Source organism: Mobula birostris, chromosome 25, assembly GCF_030028105.1.
Source record: "Mobula birostris isolate sMobBir1 chromosome 25, sMobBir1.hap1, whole genome shotgun sequence".
Taxonomy (NCBI): Eukaryota; Metazoa; Chordata; class Chondrichthyes; order Myliobatiformes; family Myliobatidae; genus Mobula; species Mobula birostris.
The window spans coordinates 16,552,281-16,574,336 of record NC_092394.1 but is presented as its reverse complement, the minus strand read 5'-3'; the positions used below and the strand labels follow the sequence as shown (position 1 = coordinate 16,574,336).

General features: G+C 40.1%; 1 protein-coding gene across 3 annotated transcripts in view; it reads left to right on the top strand.

Annotated features, from left to right (window-relative positions):
- The window catches only part of vps53 (VPS53 subunit of GARP complex), a 271,204-nt gene that overhangs the window by 140,204 nt on the left and 108,944 nt on the right, over positions 1-22,056 (top strand). For all 3 annotated transcript variants that reach the window (XM_072243137.1, XM_072243138.1, XM_072243139.1), the window contains exons 13-15: positions 2,034-2,128; positions 14,587-14,829; positions 19,648-19,795. In XM_072243137.1, coding sequence (XP_072099238.1) covers positions 2,034-2,128; positions 14,587-14,829; positions 19,648-19,795 — 486 coding nt within the window. The remainder of the gene's footprint in view (positions 1-2,033; positions 2,129-14,586; positions 14,830-19,647; positions 19,796-22,056) is intronic.

Sequence of the window (22,056 nt, the reverse complement as noted above, 5' to 3'; positions counted from 1 at the left end):
GTCTTGCTTTAAATGTTCCCTGGATATATTGATTTAAACTCTTCTGCCCCTGGCCAACACTGACCTCCAGGCATCCAAGCTCTACCATTCAATAGATTTAACTGTGGAGTTACTTTTCCAAAAGATACAGAAGAAGGAGGTTGTCTTACAGTCTTTGAAATAAATTAATACTCAGAGAGATTAAGGGTGATCTAGGACCATCTCATTTTCCCTAAATGCCCTATCGTCTATTAGTCTCATTTGAGCATTTATAGGTCTTTGGGATGGAGAATTCCAAAGATTTTCTTGACATTGCTCATCATCCCCTTATTGAGACAGTGCCAACTGGCTCTACACTGCAGTCTAAGGAAACAGTCTCTGCTCATTTCCTTGAGGCCACAATCTAGACATTAATCTTCTTGCTGAAAAAAAGCAGTCCTAGAATAGAACCCTATGGGATATTGTTCCTTTTTCCTATTACACTGCTCAAAGATACATGCTCAACATTTTAGGAATAGCTTCTTCCCCTCTGCCACCTGATTTCTGAACAGACAGTGAACCAACCCATGAACACTACCTCACATTTTTTGTTCTCTATCTACACTACTTAATTAACATATGTATGTGTGTATGTATCTTATTGTAATTTATAGTTTATTTTAATATATTGCATTGTACTGCTGTTGCAAGACAACACATTTCATGACATTTGTCGGTGATAGTAGACATGATTCTCATTCTGATTCACTGAAAAATGGCAATACCTCCTCTTTGTTCTTTTTATTCTCCCCAGCAATGAGCCTGATATCTGCTCACCAATAACGCTTAAGAGGTGATCTGTTTTCTCAGCTACAGTGATAGTAAGGGAAGGAAGCTTATTTACACATTCTAGGGTCAGGAATTCAGGTGGGCGACGGTGAGAACTATTCTATCATCTTCTGAGTTTTGGGTCCTTCATAATTATGCTGAAGTCTAAACACAGGCTGTAGATATTTGCTAATTGTCATACCAGAGCATGTCACCAAGAGTATGAAGTTAAGGTTGCATTGTTAATACAATAAGTTGTAATATATTGGTTGAAAGCAGATTCAGAAGAGAATTAGATAAGTATTTCAAGAGAAGAATTCACCTGGTAAGGGAGTGGAACTAACTGGATAGTTCTTCCCAAGACCTGGCATAGAGTCAGTAGACTAAATGACTACCTTCTGTGTTATAATCACATTATAAAGTCACTGTGATTGAATTTAATTCTGACAAGGCCTGGCATTTCCACACCTGAACTAGTTGCCAAATATCGTGCAACTCTGAGAGTTTTCACCATTACTCAGCTGAATCTCTGAGTCTCGAATACATAAATAAATTTCCTTCCCCTCCTACCACTGTAACTGAGAGCACAAATCACATCTTAATCATTATTGGTGAATAAGTTTACTAACTGAACTGCAGCAATTATTTTTCATTTCTAAAATCTCTCTAGTTTTAACTTGTGTGTTTCTGATTAAACCCAGCATTTTGATTTTCCACTGAGAAATTTTATCTTAATTTTGCATTGGTCATTTCTTGCCTTTGAGTTGGAAGTTTGTAGATTCACATCTGGCTACAGAGACTTGAACACGAAGCTCTAAGGCAGTGCTTGTTCAGGACTGTGTTGCTGGGGATACTCCCTTTCTGGTGAGATGTCCATTGGTCTGGAGCATAGAGCATCATTTCCAAATAGAGCAGGTGAATTATTCCCAAGGAGATGGGAAATATTTATGTCTCATTGAGTCTTGCCAGAGCAGATTGTCTGATTAGTTTCAATGCTGTGTGTATGAGTTTGGTCTGAATAAAGTGCTACCTTACATGCTATTCTACCTTTCAATAGTGATCATACTCTGAAAGTCTAAATGCTCTTGTATGTATCTATCATAAATGCATGCAAATGAAAACTAGCACTGATACTGACAAGTTCTACCTCTATAAATGACTGCAAGCCAGGTCCTTTCCGGGTCATTTTACATTGTGTTGTCATTGGTCTAACAATTTATTTTTTGTTGTGTGATTTATCTTTTCAGCCAAAGAAGCCCAAAGTCCCAGACAACCCTTTCCATGGCATTATTTCCAAATGCTTTGAGCCACACTTATATGTTTACATCGAGTCCCAGGATAGGTGAGTTAAAACTTTTTATAAGAATTCAATTATTATTTTATAAGCAGTACCAATTGTTGAAGGATTCTCTATTCTCTAACTTCAGGTAATTTCTCCCCTCCCTGTCTCCCCTTTTCCATTGCCCATTTTGATTCTCCTCCCATACCCTCTCTTCACCTGCCCATCACTTCCTTCTGGTTTTCCTCTTCCTTCCCTTTCTTCCATGGTCCACTGTTGTCTCCTATCAGATTTTATCTTCATCAGCCCTTTTTCCACCTATCACCTTCCAGCTTCTCACTTCTCCACTCTCCATTCATTCACAATCCCCCTCACTTAGTTCCTCCTATCATCTGCCAGCTTGTATTTCTTCCCCTCTCTCCACTTCATGATGGCTCCTGCCTCCTTCCTTTCCAGTCCACCTTGTCCCCATCTTCTTATTCTGGCTTCTTTCTCCTTCCCCTCCAGTCTTGATGAAGGTTCTCTGCCCAAAGGGTCAGCTGTTTATTCCTCTCCATAGATGCTGCCTGACATGTTGAGTTCCTCAAGCACGTGTGTATTTGTGTGTGTGTGTGTGTGTGTGTGTGTGTGTGTGTGTGTGTGTGTGTGTGTGTGTGCGCGCGCGCGCGCGCATTGCTCAAGATTTCCAGCATCTGCAGAATCTCTGTTGTTTATAACTGTTGAGGGATGTTAGGTATGAAGCCACTACTTAGGGTCGTGAGATCCAAGTTCAACAACGTTTAGTAAGGTGATCTGTTAAGGGGAGACTGACAAATAAATGACAGAAGAACTCTGAGAATTGTGTAGCTTGTTTGATTACTGAAGGAATGGTGCCAGGTGTTTTCTGCAGATTTTCAAGGACTGACCTATTCTGTCCTTGATTCATATGAGTATGTCAATTCAGTTCAGATATGCTTCAGGAACTGATTACCCAGAATAGTCTCAATATGTGAAACAGCAGCTTGGCTGTAAATTCTCTTCCGTTTTAAGTGTTCTGAGGTACGTATTGGAGGAAAATTAGTTTGTCCTTTGCCAAATGCAATCCTTCTCAGTAAACATCCTCTGCCGACAGCTGCCACATCTTTGTGCCGCCAAATGTTGGGCTGCGTTTCAACTTGCATTCATTTAAATTGGTCTAGATTAGAAACGGAATGGCAGCAATACTTTTTTTTTCAATAAGGGAGAAATTTCAATATATATATTGCATTTCATCTCTCCCACCACCCCCTCCCACCTCAGCAATCACAAGGCATTGTACAGCCAATAAAGCACTTTTTGATGTGTTGTCCTTGTGATGTAGGAAACACAGTGGCCAATTTGTGCATTGATGCAGGGGTACATTGTGTGCTTTTTGCATTTCTTGATGTAGATTTTGCTTGGTGATGGTTTTGTGCACATTGAACATGGTACAGTACAGACCCTTCAGCCCATAATGTTGTGCTGACCTTCCCCCTCACACAGCCTTCCATTTTACTATCATCCATGTGCCTGTTGAAGAGCTTCTTAGATGCCCCTAATGAATCTGCCTTTGCCACCAATCCCAGCAAGGCATATCACACTTGCACCACCTTTGGAAGATTAAATACACCATATATAAACAGTTCGTTTTTCTTTTAAGTTGTTATAAATCAGGAGCAAGACGAATTTGTTGACATTGCAATATTAAAACACAAATGCTAGAGATCTGGATAGGAAGCAAAAATACAAGGGTCTTGGTCTGAAGCATCGACTGTACTCTTTTCCATAGATGCTGCCTGGCCTGCTGGGTTCCTCCAGCATCGTTTGTGTGTTGCTGAAAATACACAGCTGGTTAGATCAGCATCTGTGGAGAGAGACACAAGGACATTGTTTTAGGTTGATGACTTTCATTGGCAGTCCTGAAACATTGAATATTTTCCTCTCCACATACTGTATACTCCTGACCTGCTGTGTATTTTGAATGTTTTCTTTCAGTCCATTGACTTTTAAGCTCCTAGTAGGTAAACTCCTTCCCCCCAGGGTGGCCATTTTAATGTATGTTTGTTCATTATACCTACATGAATTGTGTATATGTTTTTCTTGATAACTAGTTAATTGCATAGCTAAAGATTAGGAGAAGATTAATCTTTTTAACATAGTAAGAATATTGAACTGTTGAAAAACAATTGCTTAAAAATCCAGTGCATCTGGTATTCTCCGAGAGCAGGGGTTCCCAGCCTGGGGTTCACGGACCCCTCAGTTAATGATAAGGGTCCAAGGTGTTAAAAAGGTTGGGAACCCATGCCCTAGAGAGAAGATTCAAACTGGACTCAAGCTTTTCATCATCTTTAAAACAATAATTTCACAGATTTTGAAAAGTAACCATATTAAATACTGAATATTTTAATTTGTACATTGAGGCTATATTGTGCTACGTTAAACTGAGAATATTGTTAGATTGCTGTTGTAAAGAAGTTCAAATGTAATCATTTTGAGATTTTGCCACGTAAAATATAATTAAATATATACAAAAGCAGAGGTTATTGTTTAACTACTTTTGCCTGTGGCATTATTCTTATTAAATGCTCAATTATGTTATAATTTATTTTCCCATAAATGCCCTTGAAAGGTGACCTTGTAAATGCCGGCCAGAGAAATCTTAGTAACTTTTTTTTAAAAAAGGTTGGTCCAAGTTAAATTGTGCCAGTCAAACATTTATTATTGTAGTTAAGCAGGTTTGAAAATATGCGGCTCCATTACTAATTGTAAATGCTAGCTTAAAGTAAATACAGTGAAATCAGATTGGGCAGAAATGCTTACTATGGGTTTTCCTGGAACTCGGCACACCTAGAAAAGCTGAGAGCCAACTTTGGCTGGTTTTGATTAACTGACTGCTGAACAGTTCTTTGTTTGCCCTCCCGAAAGGTGGGGTTACCCCTATATTAGAAACAAATTATGCTCTCCAGGTAATGGAAAACTTGCTTGTTCAGCTGTGACATTTTTAATTTTCCATCCTTGTATTTTCATGGCTTCATTTTATTTTTATCTTTAGAATGTTGATTGAATCTTTTTGATTCTTTTCAAATGTGGTGTAAGATTTGTATGTTGATTTATTTTCCATCATTGTCCATATTCTTCCATTATCTTTTCTTGAGCTACAGTGGTGGTCTGATAGGAAATTATCCAAGCTTCTACTGCTTATCTAACTTCTACTCCATGCTCCTGTGCTCCCTGACTTACAATGGCAATCAGTCCAATAACACCTTGATTTTAAAGTCTCTAGCCTTGGGTTCAAATCACACCATGACTTTGCTCCTTGATCAGCAGTGGTGCACCTCAGGGGTGTGTGCTTAGCCCACCGCTCTGCTCTCTCTGTAATCATGACTGTGGCTAGGCATAGCTCAAGTACCATTGTCTGTAGAATTTCAGATGGAGACGAGAGGGTGTTCAGGAGTGAGGTATGCCAACTAGTGGAGTGTTGTCACAGCAACAACCTTGCACTCAACGTCAGACAAAAGAGCTGATTGTGGACTTCAGGAAAAGTAAGACGAAGGAACACATACCAATCCTCATAGAGGAATCAGAAGTGGAGAGAGTGTGTAGTTTCAAGTTCCTGGGTGTCAAGATCTCTGAGGACCTAACCTGGTCCCAATGTATCGATGCAGCTATAAAGAAGGCAAGACAGCTGTTATACTTCATTAGGAGTTTGAAGAAATTTGGTATGTCATCAAAAACACTCAAAAACTTCTATAGATATACTGTGGAGAGCACTCTGACAGGCTGCATCACTGTCTGGTATTGGGGGCGTCTACTGCACAGGACTGAAAGAAGCTGCAGAGGGTTGTACATTTAGTTGGCTCCATCTTGGGTACTAGCCTACAAAGTACCCAGGACATCTTCAAGGAGCAGTGTCTCAGAAAGGCAGCGTCCATTATTAAGGACCCCCAGCACTCAGTGCATGTCCTTTTCTCACTGTTACCATCAGGTAGGAGATACAGAAGCCTGAAGGCACACAGTCAGCTTCTTCCCCTCTGCCATCCAATTCCTAAATGGACATTGAACCTGTGAACACTACTACTGCTAAGTGAATAAATTTCATGACACATGCTGTGATAATAATTCTGATTCTGATCTCTGTTCTATGTTCTAACCATACAATGCCCTATACATTTCTAATTCTGGTCTCTTGGGTATCCCTGATTTTAACATCACCATTGGTGCCCAGATCTTCAGCTGCCAAGGCCTTAAGCCTACAGTTCCCTTTTATCCTGCATTTCTCTTTGCTTCTCAAAACATTATTTAAAGTTTCATCAAAAGAAGCAACATTTTAGTCAACGTTTGAGTCCTGATGTAGGGTCTCAGCCCAAAATATCGACTGTTTATTCTTTTCCACGGATGCTGCCTGATTTGCTAAACCCACGACCTTCATCTAAGGGGTTTGAGGAAGGAAAATTGAAGTACAAATGGTTCATGATAGAGATGAAACAAAAATTTTGTCAGCAAATTAAGTTTGTGGGGCACAGACAACCAAGATCCCTCCACATCTAAGCTTTTTTTAAAAGCTTGTCCACTTATGGGATGAATATTTCACGTGTTGAAAGACGAGCATTGCAGAAATGGAATCTGAGGTGGAAACAAGGTGGCTAATGGTGTTTGTGTATGAAATTGGAAGTGGGGGAGAGGTATAGAGGGTGTGCAGATTCATTCACAGAGAAGGAAGAGAGTACATCAGAAAGAGATTCACGGACAGGTTCTCCCAGATGCTTTACTCAGTCTGTTTTAATATAAACACAGACACATTGAAGTAGGTTTCAAATTGTAAAGCTAATGCATAGCTGAGGAAAAAAGGAAAGTGACAAGAACTTCACTCAGTGCTCTTATAAACAGTTTCATAATGGCATCCTTTGAAAGCAGCCCCGATTTCTGTTATTGGGTTAGTCTGACTCCCACTTCAGGGTGAAATCTTATTAAAAAAAAATTATTTGCCCTGTGAATACAAATTTTTGTGGTGAACAAGTCATTTGAAATATAGTGACTGATTGTAGGTAAAGGTAACACAATTCATCAAGGTCATTAATTAGTGAGATCCTTAGTATAACAGCTTAATACACTAAAAGGAGTTGCTTGTTTCAGCAATGAAACTTTGCTTATCTGAAGAAAGATTCAAACCAGAAATGGGAAATTATATGTAATTATGTTGATAAGTTGGAAGCTCAAATTACTAATTTAATATTTTCTAAATTATGACCTGAGCTCCCTGTTCACCCACAGCAGCCCCTAGCCCCGACCTCTCTCCCCCACCCCCCCATAACCAAAGCTAATTTTCCAGACTAACACGTAGCAGAAGGTCTAATAACCATCTTGCAATTGCCTGCTGTCCCAATTGTACACCAGAATTTTCATAAGACATTGCCTGGTGAGAGTTATTCATACAGTATAATGTTTTCTTTGTTAGTGTTGTGCTTATTTTCATACCCAGTGCATGCCAGACCAATTTCAATAGATTCTCAATTCTCAGCCAACTACCACAATGATATGGGGGAGAGGGGAGGAGCGGGTCTGGTGAGGCATACAGAGATGCTGTAGTTTTAAATGCAAGGAAAGTTTACCCAACAATATGGCATCCCATTGAAAGCAACAATGTTATATGTGATTTATATGAGAATAGAGGCAATTCTTATGAGCTGCACAACTGTAGCACCACAAAAATTTGTGTCTAATTGTCTAAGACATTCCTCTAATAATTTCATGTCCAGGATATAAGTCACTCCTACCTACCGTTCTGATTTAAGCAACCAGACTTTGTTTGAGTGTCAGGTATTAGATGTTTGTATTAATGGGGGAGTTTAAGACCAGAGAACACAGCCTCAGAATAGAAGGACACCCCTTTAGGACAGAGATGAGGAGGAGTTCCTTTCACCAGAGGGTCGTGAATCTGTGAGATTCATTACCACAGGTCACTGTGGAGGCCAAGTCTTGGGGTATATTTAAAGTGGAGCTTGTTAGATTCTTGGTTAGTAAGAGTATCAAACGTTATGGGAAGAAAGGGATTGAGGGGGAAAATCACCCATGATCGAATGGTGGAGGAGACTTGATGGGCCGGATGGCCCGATTCTGCACCTATGCTTTATATGTCTTACTTTTAACAAGATTACAGAACACTGCTTTTTAAACCAAAATGTCCTTTCCATTTTTTCCCCCACTTTCCTCAACTTGAATGCGCTGCAATTTTTCAGAAAAATCTCAAAGCAAGGAATGTTATAAATAGGGAGGTCATTTGGTCTGTCGTGCTCTTTGATAGATCTGCCTTGTAATTGCATTCTCTGTTTTTATTATTCTACAGTGATTCAGTTCCTTTCTGAATATTTCTGCTTCTGCTATCCTTCAAGAGTGTACTCTAAGCTCTTATATTTAGATATTCAAAATCTCCTCCTGCCATTTTTGAGCCTCTTGGCAGTTATCTTCAATCCCTGTCCATTAGTTAGCGATCTGCTAATCTTGTATTTAAATCTGTTTTTTTAGAAATTTAGGCCTTTGGTGATAAAAATAAGCTGTGGACAATTGAAGAAATTTTCAGTGTTAGAAAGTCATTTGGTCCTTAGTGACTGTTTTGGAATTGAAGCCTTTTCTGGTCATGGATATTGGATGAAATCTGAAAGCCTTCTAGGAAATCAGCAAAACAATTTGGAAGATAGTAAACAGTGCAGACTAAATTCAGAATTTGCTTTTTTTAAGTAACATAAATCTTGCAGAGCTCAGGATTTTTGCTCAATTATGTGCTACTGGGACTTTATGTTGATAATGCTAATAAAAATGAAAAGGTGAAAGGGTTTTGGTGCAAAGCAGGGTAAAGTGGTTGTATAAATTGCAACAGAGCAGTACTACTTCTGGTATTTTTGAATTTCAAGGGGGATTAATCCTAAATTTTGGAAGCCAATTTTCATAAGTAATTACCTAGTTTTACTTGAAAATCATTCTTGTTGCTCTTGCATAACAGCAAAATGTGACTGTTAGAAACCTTCAGGTTTGGTAGATGCTTCTTATATCTTTGTAGCAGACAAATGGAGACAGGCTCATCTTGAAGGGGGAATCTTCTGAGTTATAGCCTGTTGGACTGACGTACTGCACTCATTACTCTGGACTCACCGGCAACTTAAACAGATCCTTTTGATTTTTTTTTTAAGAATGTGTCCAGTTAGAACTCGAGCACAGGGACGTTGGTTTCCAAGTCCGTGTCATCAAGTCATAAGAGTAACACAGCTCGGAAACAGGCCCGATCAAATCATAAACGCAAGAGACTGTGCAGATGCTAGAAAATCCCCTCCTCCTTATCCTTGCTTCTTCTGCCTTCCTTTCCGGTCCTAATGAAGGGTCTTAGCCCAAAACATCAACTGTTTTATTTTCCCCTCCATAGATTTCACTGACCTGCTGAGCTTCTCCAGCATTTTGTGTGTGTTGATCCAGATCACCAAGTCTGTGTTGGCCATCAAGCACCATTTTTATACTAATCATATTGCGGCTATTTTTTAATTATCCCCATATTTCAGAATCAGAATCTGCTTTATTATCACTGAAGAATGTGGTGATTTTTTGTTTTGTTTTGCAACAGCAGTGCAATGCGTAAAATGACAATAATTTGCAATAAGAAATTTAAAAATATAAATAAGTAGTGCAAAAATAGAGCAAGATTATGAGGTAGCATTCATGGGTTCATGGACCGTTTGGAAATCTAATGGCAGAGGGAAAGAAGCTGTTCATAAAATGTTGAGTGTGTATCTTCAGGCTCCTGTACCACCTCCTTGATGGTAGAAATGAAAAGAGAACATGAACTGGATGGTGAGGGTCCTTAATGATGGTTGTTGCCATCTTGAGGCATTGCCTTTAGAAGATGTCCTTGAAGGTGGGGAGGCAGTGCCCAGGACGGAGCTGGTTGAGTCTAAAACCTTCTGCAGCTTTTTAAAATCCTGTGCATTGGAGCCTCCATACCAGGTGGTGATGCAACCAGTCAGAATACTCTCCCCAGTACATCTAGAAATTTGCTAGAGTCTCTGGTGACATTCCAAATCTCCTCAAGCTCCTAATGTAGAGCCAATGGTGTGCCTCTGTTGTGATTACATCAATATGTTGGGCCCAGGATAAACTCTTTGAGATGCTGACACCTAGGAACATGAAGCTGCTCACTCTTTCCCTCAATGAGGACCGGTGTGTTTTCTCTCGACTTCCCCTTTCTGAAGTCCACAATCAATTCCTTGGTCTTACCAACGATGAGTGCAAAGTTGTGGTTGCAACACCACTCACTCAGCCGATCTGTCTCACTCCTGCACGCTTCCTCGGTACCATCTGAGATTCTGCTAACAACAGTTGTGTCGTTGAGGGATTGAAAGATGGTGTTTGAGATGTGTGTAGTGTAGGGTGAGTAGAGCAGTGGACTAAGTATGTATCCTTGGGGTGCACCAGCATTGAATGTCAGCGAGGAGGTGTTATTTCTGATGAGAGAGAGAGAGAGAGAGAGAGAGAGACCCTCCCTCCCTCCCTTTCGGAGCAAGCGGTCTGCTTGACCCAGCATTACATGACGTTTTATGTGCTAAAGGTCAAAGAAAATTCAGGACAATTCCATATTTACAATGCTTCCTTTGAATAAAACACCATATTTCCATTTTTAAAATGGTTCCTTTGAACGGTACACTTTCACACATCTCTCCTTCACACCCTTACGACAGACACCCAAATGCTTAAATCAAATTTAAATCAGCATTGTCTGGTCTTCCAATTAACTGGGGTGTCTTATGGTTTTTAGGAACCCATTGTTCAGAGTTGCAGTTTAGATTTAATCTTCAGTGCATATTCAGATCTGAAGGTTGGTTGCTGAAGTCAATATTCGCTATATGTCCTAAACCCAAAAATGCCCTAACACACACTGACTGCAGTCCCCTGATGAGGAAGTCAAGGATCCAGTTGCTGTCAATGGCCCCCAGATTCTATCGGTTACTTACATACCAGGAGTGAGTTACAGTAGACAATTATCCCTCTAACCCTCAGATTCTTGGGATGTGGGAGTAAAACAGGGCACCAAAAGAAACCCAGAGCGAACATTCAAACTCCACACAGTCAGCACTGGAGTGGAGGTTGTAGAGCTGTGAGACTAATTGTGCTACCACATCACCCTAATGTTTAATGCTGTCGTACGTTTCCTTTTGCCTAATACATAGTTAAAGCTTCTAACATTATAGTTTGTACCTTTGAACATAATTGTACCACTTGTGGATTTGTTGATAATAACTAGGATAAGAAAACACTGACGAAGGTGCCTTATCAAACTACTTTATTTAAGTTGCAGATGTAGCTTTGGAAATGTAAGTCAAAGAATATTGTTGTTTTATTTGGCAGTAATCTGAGTAAAATGGAAAATGTTTTTGGTCCAAAAATTCTGCTTTAACTGTCCAAGATCTGCATGTAGTTTAGTGCAGTAATCTAAAGGGATCAAGTTCTGAATATATATTTCTCTCCCTTTCTCACTCTCTCTTTTGATTTGGAAATTCTGCTTCAGAATTGGATTGAAATCAGTTAGATTTAGATTGGAATCTAACATCAATCCAGTAATGTTCTTGTGGTCCTCAAATTCTTCTGCACAAACTGAGAAACCTTTTCATAACCAAATGCTTTTAAAGTAGTTTTTATCTCTGGGTATTTTTTAATCTTTTACTTTAAGACAAATTAACAGCACATTATTCTCTTTTTTCAGATTCCAAGAATTGCATTAGACCAAAATAATTAATTACATTAATGTTGTACTTTTTCTTTCTGTCAATTTGTGCAGAATCAGCAAGTTTACTATTATTTCTTTGCGACTCTGGGCTTTGAACTATAGACATATCCATCAGCTATTTATCCATTGTCTTGCATCCAGAGAAGCTTTACCTTTCCAGTGTTTTAAAGTAATCCTTGTTGCCAAGATTAAACCAAATGTAACTGATGGGCCCCTGGAGGAATGATCTGAATATGACCAATTTAGCACAAATTGTCAATGTGCATTGAAGAATATCTCCCATAAATAGCTGATGCTTGGGTTCAGAGTTTTTGTGGTAGGGCAACATATGGGCAAGATTACCCTCCTCCTTGGCATGGTTCCAAGATTTCTAACCTCAGTCTGAAATCTGTGCTCCAGATATTTTTCATTAATCTAGCCCAAATCCAGACCAGTGTAGCTCAAAATCGCCTTTTGTGAAATAGCAAACATCTCTTTCTCTTAATTTGTCTGTGAATTATGTTTCAGTTTTGCTTGTACATTAATCCTTGCTGTTATCTTCTGTCTTGCCGCTGAATTAGGTATATAATTAGATTAACTATTTGTCACATGTACATCGAAACATACATTGTTTGCGGCAAATCAAATCAAGTAAGAGAGGACTGAGCTGGGCCGTGCTTCCGAAGCCAACGTAACTCACTAGCCCTAACTGTACATCTTTGGAATGTGGGAGAAAACACACACAGTTATGGGAAAAACAAACAAATTCCTTGCAGACAGCAGTCAGTGATCGCTGGTGCTGTAGTTAGGCTAACGTGCTGCGTTGATATTTGTGGAATGGGTATTTCAAAATAACATTGTTAAACTGAAGGCATAGTAAAGAATCAAGACGTAGTTTTATTCCCCATAAATAATTATTGGTAAATAAAGTACAGTTTTGTTTCCTTTTAGCAGTTTCTTTTCCCATCCATCCTTCTTGATGGTGTTCTGTACAGTTCCCACTTGCACCAGTACCAGAAACTTTGTGTCTTGCTGCCATAACTATTATCTCCAAGGACTTTTACTGAATTAGCCATTTTTAACGTGAATGGTCTTCACAGCTGAAAGTAGTTCTGCAGTGAATCAGCTGACCTTGGCCCAGGCAACAATGGAGACACAGGTGGAAAGGTAAATCAGCTAATGTTTCAATTCTTAATCGTCTCCAGGAGTCCTTCTAGCACGGATTTCTGGGTGATTATCAAGGATTGAAATTTACATGGATTTTCCCTTCCTGATAGTGCTTCTACCTGTGTCCAGAGCAAGCTCTGCCTGCATATGACAGAGCAGGAATAAAATCTGGCCACCTACAAATCTGATAATGCTTAGGTACTCAGTGGAACAGCTGGAAGAGAACAGTGCTTTGTTCAGGCAGATATCTGCAGGTTATGTCAGTGGTGAGGAAAGCAAATGCAATGTTAGCATTCATTTTGAGAGGATTAGAATAGGAAAGCAAGAATGTAATATTGGGGCTTTATAGGACACTGGTGAGGCCTTACTTGGAGTATCATAAGCAGTTTGGGCCCCTTATCTAAGAAAAGAGTTTTATTTTACATTTCCATTGTAGAAGGGCCCCTGTATCTCTAAGATTAGTTTTATTTGTCATGTGTACATCGAAGCATACAGTGAAATGTGCCATTTGCGTCAACGACCAACTGTTACTGTTCAAGGATATGCTGGGGAGGGCAGCCCACAAATATCACCATGCTTCTCATGCCACTGTAGCACGCCCACAACTTACTAACCGTAACCTGTATGTCTTTGAAATGTAGGAGGTCACTGGAATACCCAGAAGAACCCTAAGCTGTCCATAAGAAATAGGAGCAGAATTAGGCTATTCAGCCCATCAAGTCTGCTCTGCCATTCCATCATAACTGATCCCAGATCTCACTCAAGCCCATACACCTACCTTCTCGCCATATCCTTTGATGCTCTGACCGATCAGGGAATTATCAACTTCCACCTTAAGTATATCCACGGACTTGGCCTCCACCAGAGTGGCAGAGCATTCCACAGATTTATTACTCTCTGTCAACAAAAATAACTCCTTACCTCTGTTCTAAAGGATCGCCCCTCAGTTTTGAGGCTGTGCCTTCTAGTTCTGGATGCCTTCACCATAGGAAACATCCTCTCCACGTGCACCCTATCTAGTCCTTTCAACATTCGGTAGGTTTCAATAAGATTCCCCGCCTCCCGCCCCCCTCATTCTTCTAAATTCCAGCGGTCATGGGGGGGGAACATACAAACTCCTTACAGAAAGCAGCAGATTTCAGCCCAGGTTGCTGATACTGTAAAGCGTTGTGCTAACTGCAACACTACCATGCCACCCTGCTGAGTATCCAGCACTAATAATTTGGCAAACTATCTTCCTCTACATACTATATTTTAGACTCTACAGCAGTGTTGTCAGTGAGAAGGAGTGCTCATAGATTTCCAAATTCTTCTACAATGCCACTTGATATAGAGCGAAAAGCTGAAAAATTCATTTTATTAGGGTGGGGGGACATTTTACTCCCTATGTCTGAAGTATTCTGCTGTGAATCTTTGCTGCATTGAGTCAGATTGCTTGAGATTTGATGACATAAGGTTTTATCAAGCTACGTGTTACAGAGACAAAACAAACGTTAAATATTTGTTATCTCTTTCATTCGATTGCATGTGCAGTCACAAGAATTTTTAACATCTAATCATATTTTCAATGTATTTATAAAACTATTCCTTTTTCTTCTTCTCTGCTTGCTAGGAATCTCAATGAACTGATCGACAAATTTGTGGCAGATTTCAAAGCCCACGGTCCTCCAAAGCCAAACACTGACGATGGGGGAGTAGTGCTCCCCAGCTGTGCCGATTTATTTGTCTACTACAAGAAATGCATGGTGCAGTGCTCGCAACTCAGCACCGGAGAGCCAATGATTGCTTTAACCACCATTTTCCAGAAATACTTACGAGAATATGCATGGAAAATCCTCTCTGGAAATCTGCCTAAGTGAGTATGAAATGATTTTTTTTTTTAAATGGCCATGCAGAGGATTTCCTCTGTAATCAACTGCAAATGATTACTCAATTTCAAATCTGTAGTAATGGCATCTCGAATCAATGTAATCCACCTCAATTAGCTGCATTCCTCAGTAAACTACCCCACGTGTAGTGAATGGAGCACCTGCATCCTGGATAAACTGGCCCAGCTTAAATAGGAAATACTGGATACTTGAGATGACATGAGAAGAAAGATTTACAGATAAAAAGCCTGGACTTTTTATAACTGTTAGGTTCATTTGTAGATTAGATTCCAAGCTCAAGTTAACTCCCTGACATTTTGTTTTCTTCTTAACAAAATTTGATTTATACTGGTGCTTTGCTCAGTGCTCAGCATGCATTTTCAGGAACATGAGGGCTAAAAGCACTGAATGAGGTCCTACTGTAGAGAGAGATCTGTTAAAAACACCATTGCTGTGCCCAGGAACGCAATGAAAACCCGACTCTCCCCACCGCTCTGCTTTACTGTGCTGGGAACCTGACATGAAGCCACGCCCTCTTGTGGTATTGTCCAGCTGCAGAGTTCTCCATGACATCAAGTTCAGTGACTAGCCACCTCTAATCCGAGGTCCATGCCAAGCTTACCCTACGCAGCCTGAGTAGATTTCTTTTTAAGCCGTGTGTAGAGGTGGCGCAGTATCGTAGTGGCGAGCACAACGCTTTACAGTACCAGCGACCTGGGTTCAATTCCAACCACTGCCTGTAGAGGAATTTGTACATTCATCCTCCCCATGGGTGCTCTGGATTCCAACCGCACGCCAAAGATATACTAGCTGGTAGCTTCATTGAGCATTGTAAATTGTCCCGTGATTGGGCTAGCATTACACTGAGGGATTGCTGGGCAAGTGTGGCTTAAAGGGCCAGAAGGGCCTATTCCACTCTGTGTTGCAATAAATAATATATTTTAAAAAGTGTAGACCTGTAAGTATTCAGACCGAGAATGAATTATCAGACTGAAGTGGCATCATTGAGGTACCACTTGATTTCTGTATTGTACTGAGAAGATTATTCAACTTTAGGCTGTTTAATTTGGTATAAACAGTTGCCTGGGAGCAGTATTGGAGTATTAGAATAAAAACAGAAAAATGCATAAAATACTCATTATTTTTGGAGAAAACCACATTTCTACTCTGGCATTTTATTTTCTTATTTTAGATTTCTAGCATCTGTTTTCCTTCTTTTGAGCACTGGAGCTCAGTTGATTTTCATGTTATTAATGTAGTGGATGGAAAATGGAATGAGTTCTACCACAATTTTTTTTAAATGTAATAGGGTCAACAAAAGGTTCTAAGCAGACTGTGCTGTACCCATATCTGGGATATTCAGTACATCAAATGCAGGCAGAAAGAACAACTGGTCTTAATTGGAATGGATTGCAATCATTTTCACCATATATGGTACTACACAGCTTTAGGTTGTCAGGTTGTGTGCAGATTTTTGGCAAGCTTTCTATTCAACATTGTTCTTGGTATCTAGAAGTGTTATTGAAGCTGAAAGACTTAATAATGGTCAATGAACACATTTGCTTCAAAGTAACCCACTGCGTGAAAAATTATATGGGAAATCATCCCATCTTCCTTGTGTTGGCAGTACAATTGAAATATAATTGAACATCACCGTTTAGAATGTAATGGCCTTAATGAATAGTGTGCACTATGCATGGAGATATCAGCCGTTGAATCTAAGAAGTCCCACATGGTTAATTTTGAATCTTAACTTTGTTGATTTTGTATAGGGTGGGGTGAAAGGGTGAGGGAGAGAAATACTTTGGGTGAAAATACTTGAGAAAAACAAACACTGAACACCAGTGAAAATTTATGCTCTCATAGTGGCTGGCTAAATTGCAGCATGGAGAACACTTGGGCTAGTTATTTATCTGAACTTCTACCAAGGATAGAAATCATAGGCAAAGGAAAGGTGAAGCAGATGTATATAAAAAAGAATTTGTATTGATGAAACGTAAAGGTTAACGATAGTAGTTGTTATATATCTGAAACTCCATTTGTAGATTGTCGAGGGCTTTTTAGTCTGTAAAAAGCTTGAAACTGGAAGTTTTATAACCTTGGTCTCATTCAAAGTTCAAAGAAAACTTATTATCAAACTACATACACAATGTACAGCTCAGTCTTTCACGGATAAAGCTCTCCCCACGATTGAGCACATGTAAGAGGAGTGCTTGTCACAGGAAAGCAGGATCCATCATCAAGGACCCCACCATCCAGGCCATGCTCTCTTCTCCCTGCTGCTATCAGGAAGAAGCTACAGGAGCCTCAGGATCCACACCACCAGGTTCAGGAACAGTTATTACCCCTCAAACATCAGGCTTGGGAAGCAGAGGGAATAACTTCACTTGCCGTGTCACTAAACTGTTCCTACAACCTGTGGACTCGCTTTCAACGACTCTTCATCTCACGTTCCTGATATTTGTTGCTTATTTATTTATTTGTTATTACTATTTTATTTGCTTTCTCTTTTTGTATTTGCAGGTTGCTGCCTTTTGCACAGTGGTTGTTTGTCCATTTGGTTGTGTGAAGATTTTCTTTGATTCTGTTGTGTTTCTTTGTATTTACTGTTATTTGCCACATGAAAATGAATCTCAGGGTAGTACATGGTGACATATACAGTGGCATGCAAACATTTGGGCACCCCTGGTCAAAATTTCTGTTACTGTGAACAGTTAAGTGAGTAGAAGATGAACTGATCTCCAAAAGTCATAAAGTTAAAGATGAAACATTCTTTTCAACATTTTAAGTAAGATTAGTGTATTATTTTTGTTTTGTACAATTCTAAGAGTGAAAAAAAGGAAAGGAGCACCATGCAAAAGTTTGGGCATCCCAAGAGATTTGAGCTCTCAGATAACTTTTACCAAGGTCTCAGACCTTAATTAGCTTGTAAGGGCAATGGCTTGTCACAGTCATCGTTAGGAAAGGCCAGGTGATGCAAATTTCAAAGCTTTCTAAATACTCTGACTCCTCAAACCTTGTCCCAATAATCAGCAGCCATGGGCTCCTCGAAGCAGCTGCCTAGCACTCTGAAAATTAAAATAAATGATGCCCACAAAGCAGGAGAAGGCTATAAGAAGATAGCAAAGCATTTTCAGGTAGCCGTTTCCTCAGTTCGTAATGTAATTAAGAAATGGCAGTTAACAGGAACAGTGGAGGTCAAGTTGAGGTCTGGAAGACCAAGAAAAACTTGGTCTGAGAGAACTGCTTGTAGGATTGCTAGAAAGGCAAATCAAAACCCCCATTTGACCTTCAGGAAGATTTAGCAGACTCTGGAGTGGTGGTGTACTGTTCTACTGTGCAGCAACACCTGCACAAATATGACCTTCATGGAAGAGTCATCAGAAGAAAACCTTTCCTGCGTCCTCACCACAATATTCAGTGTCAGAAGTTTGCAAAGGAACATATAAACAAGCCTGATGCATTTTGGAAACAAGTCCTATGGACTGATGAAGATAAAATAGCACTTTTTGACTGCAATGAGCAAAGGTATGTTTGGAGAAAAAAGGGTGCAGAATTTCTCCAACTGTTAAGCACGGGGGTGGATCGATTATGCTTTGGGCTTGTGTTGCAGCCAGTGCATGGGGAACATTTCACTGGAGAGGGAAGAATGAATTCAATTAAATACCAGCAAATTCTAGAAGCAAACATCATACCGTCTGTAAAAAAAATCTGAAGATGAAAAGAGGATGGCTTCTACAACAGGATAATGATCCTAAACACACCTCAAAATCCACAATGGACGACCTCAAGAGGCGCAAGCTGAAGGTTTTGCTATGGCCCTCACAGTCCCCCGACCAAAACATCATCAAAAATCTGTGGATAGACCTCAAAAGAGCAGTACATGCAAGATGGCTCAAGAACCTCACAGAACTAGAAGCCTTTTGCAAGGAAGAATGGGTGAAAATCCCCCAAACAAGAATTGAAATATTCTTAGCTGGCTTCGGAAAGCGTTTAGAAGCTGTGATACTTGCCAAAGGGGGTGTTACTAAGTCCTGACCATGCAGGGTGCCCAAACTTTTGCTTTGGGGTCCTTTTTTGTTATTTTGAAACTGTAAAAGATGGAAATAAAAAAGTAATCTTAAAATATTAAAGAAATGTGTCATCTTTAACTTTATGCCTGTTGGAAGTCAGATCATCTTTTACTCGCTTAGCTATTCATAGTAACAGAAATTTTGACTGGGGGTGCCCAAACTTTTGCATGCCACTGTATGTACTTTGATGTTAAATTTACTTTGAACTTCTATGTCACCATACGCTACTCTGAGGTTAAATTGCTTGTGGGCATTCACAGTAGAATCAAAGAAACACAATTGAATCAATGAAGTACTACACACAAAAACGGAGAAGCAACCAATGTACAAATACCCAAAAAACCCCACAAAATTAATTAATTAATAAATAATATTAAGAACATGAGTTGCAGAGCCCTTGAAATGGTGTCGATAGGTTGTGGAATCAGTTCAGTTCTGGTGGGAGTGAAGTTATTTGGTAATATTGACTGCATTTTGTCAATGTATCAAAGAGAATCAAAAAACAATACAACGTGGAAACTGGCCCTTCAGCCTATTGAAACTATGGTGACCTTAAGATGAATTAGATTTTGAGTGTTTGTAGGGGCAGTACTGGAGAAAATCTAACCATTCGGTATCACTTTGAGGGGAATGACACAGATCTCAGCTTGGAATCTGCAGAGCCTGTCGAACTTTATACGCTTGTTTTCTTCTTTTGTCAGTAGTGCATGTTATTATTTTCTTTCTGTTCAGAACCACCAGCAGCAGCACTGGCTTAACCATCTCCAGTCTGCTGAAGGAGAAGGAAGGCTCTGAGGTTGCGAAGTTCACACTGGAGGAGCTCTGCCTCATTTGCAGTATCCTCAGCACAGCTGAGTATTGCCTGGCAACAACACAACAGGTGAGTGTCCTACTTTGCACAGGAGACCAGGTGGGGTGGGGGGCAAGAGTGGTGTTAGCACAAAGCAAGTAAGCCACTTGCAAATAATTGCTAACATAATAATGTACTGTAGTTTGAGTGCAAAATAAGAAGTAAACTCTTCAATAGGTTCTCTACTTAAATGTAGCGAAGAGTACAATATGCCTGTTGTTTCCTAAAGTGGTGCTTTTAGTGTAAAACTATGTGGTTGGGACATACAAAGAAGGCACAGCAGCGTCTCTACCTTCTTAAAAAGCTTGCGCAGGTTTGGCATGCCATCTAAAACTTGGACAGACCTCTATCGATGCGTGATGGAGAGTATACTGACTGGCTACATCAAGGCATGGGATGGGAACACCAATACCCTTGAACAAAAAAGCCTACAGAAAGTAGTGGGCACTGCCCACTCCATCACAGATAAAGCCCTTCCCACCATTGATCACATTTACACAGAGCGCTGTCACAAGAAAGCAGCATCCAACATCAGAGACCCCACCATCCAGACCATGCTCTCTTCTTGCTACTGCCATCGGGAAGGAAGTACAGGAGCCTCAAGTCCTACACCACCAGGATCAGGAACAGTTATTGGCCCTCAACCATAAGGATCTTGAATCGGAGAGGGTAACTTCACTCACTCCAACACTGAACTGATTTTACCATCTGTGGACTCCGTGTTAAGGATTTCTTTTGAGCTTTGAACATTGGTTGCAGCCACCATGTTTAACATTAATGGCCAGAACTTTGTTCCCTTGTTAATATACACCCAGTGTCCACTTTTCAGATGGTACAGGAACAGAACCCATTCTGCAGCTGTAGCATATCCACTTCATGGTGCCATGCACTTTGCATTCTGAGATGCTCTTCTGCACACCTCTGTTGTAGTGTGTGGTTTTTTGAGTTGCTGTCACCTTCCTGTCAGCTTGAACCATTCTGGCCATTCTCCTCTGACCTCTCTCATTGACAGGGCATTTTCTCCCACAGAAATGCCACTCACTGGATGTATTTTGTGTATCGTACCATTCTCTGTAAACTCTGGAGACTGGTGTGTGGAAGATCCCAGGAGATCAGCAGTTTCTGAGATGCTGAAACCACCCCGTCTGGCACCAACATTCACTCCAACTTCAAAGTCACTTAGATCACATTTCTTCCCCATTCTGAACAACAACTAAACATCTTATTTTATTTTTATTTATTAGGGATGCAGGCCCTTCTGACCCTTCAAAACCTCCAGTCACCCCGAGTTAACCCTAACCTAATCACAGGACAAGTTACAATGACCAATTAACCTACCCAATAGGTCTTTGAACTGTAGGAGGAAACCAGAGGACCCAGAACAAACCCACACATTCCACAGGGAGAACATACAGAGAACGCCGGGATTGAACTCTGAATTCCGATGCCCTGAGCTGTAATAATGTTGCGCTAATTGCAACACTACCACGGCGCCCCATCTTGAGCGTGTCTGCATGCTTTCACGCATTGAGCTACTGCCACATGTTTAGCTGATTAGATATTTGCATTAGCAAGCAGGTGCACAGGTGTACCTAATAAAGTGGCCACTGAATGTCGAGCTATATACTTTAAATGACCAGACCATACACATTTATTCAGTGCAAGAAAACAGCTTTCAATTAACAGAACTAGATCACAGTCTAAAGCATGCAGTAATACACAGTTCTATTTATATTGAATGTGCTTATCCTAAAATCTACCCTAAGGGATTTCTGTAGATTGATTCCAGTAACGGCAGGCCTGAAACAGTAACTTTTTCCAGTACAAGTAGCCTCAAGTAAATAGTTTTAAGTATGCTTGCTTTAATAAGGGATCATTAAACAGTTTAGAGAGTGACTTCTTGTATCACATTTGTACCCCACTTCCTGTTGCCTTATTGAGCCTGTTGTACAGAAGTGTCCCTTCACTGAATTGATTTGACTTGATCGTGCTGGAATACGTACTACTTAGTGCCGAGCATTTGTGTGTTCTTTATCATTCATCTTTGTTGCCATGCTCAAGCATTAAGAGGAGCTATTAGCTGAATGCAAGGTCTTGAAAAATTTTGAAGTTCCAAGTGAATTTATTATTGAAGTACATATATGTCATCATATGCAGCCCTGAGATTCAATTTCTTGCAGGCATACTCAATAGATCCATAATTTCTGATTTAAGATGGTGTGGGTGAATCTCAGTGATCTCTGGCTGGTTCTAACTAAACAAGGAAAACAACTAAATACTTTGCTAATCAC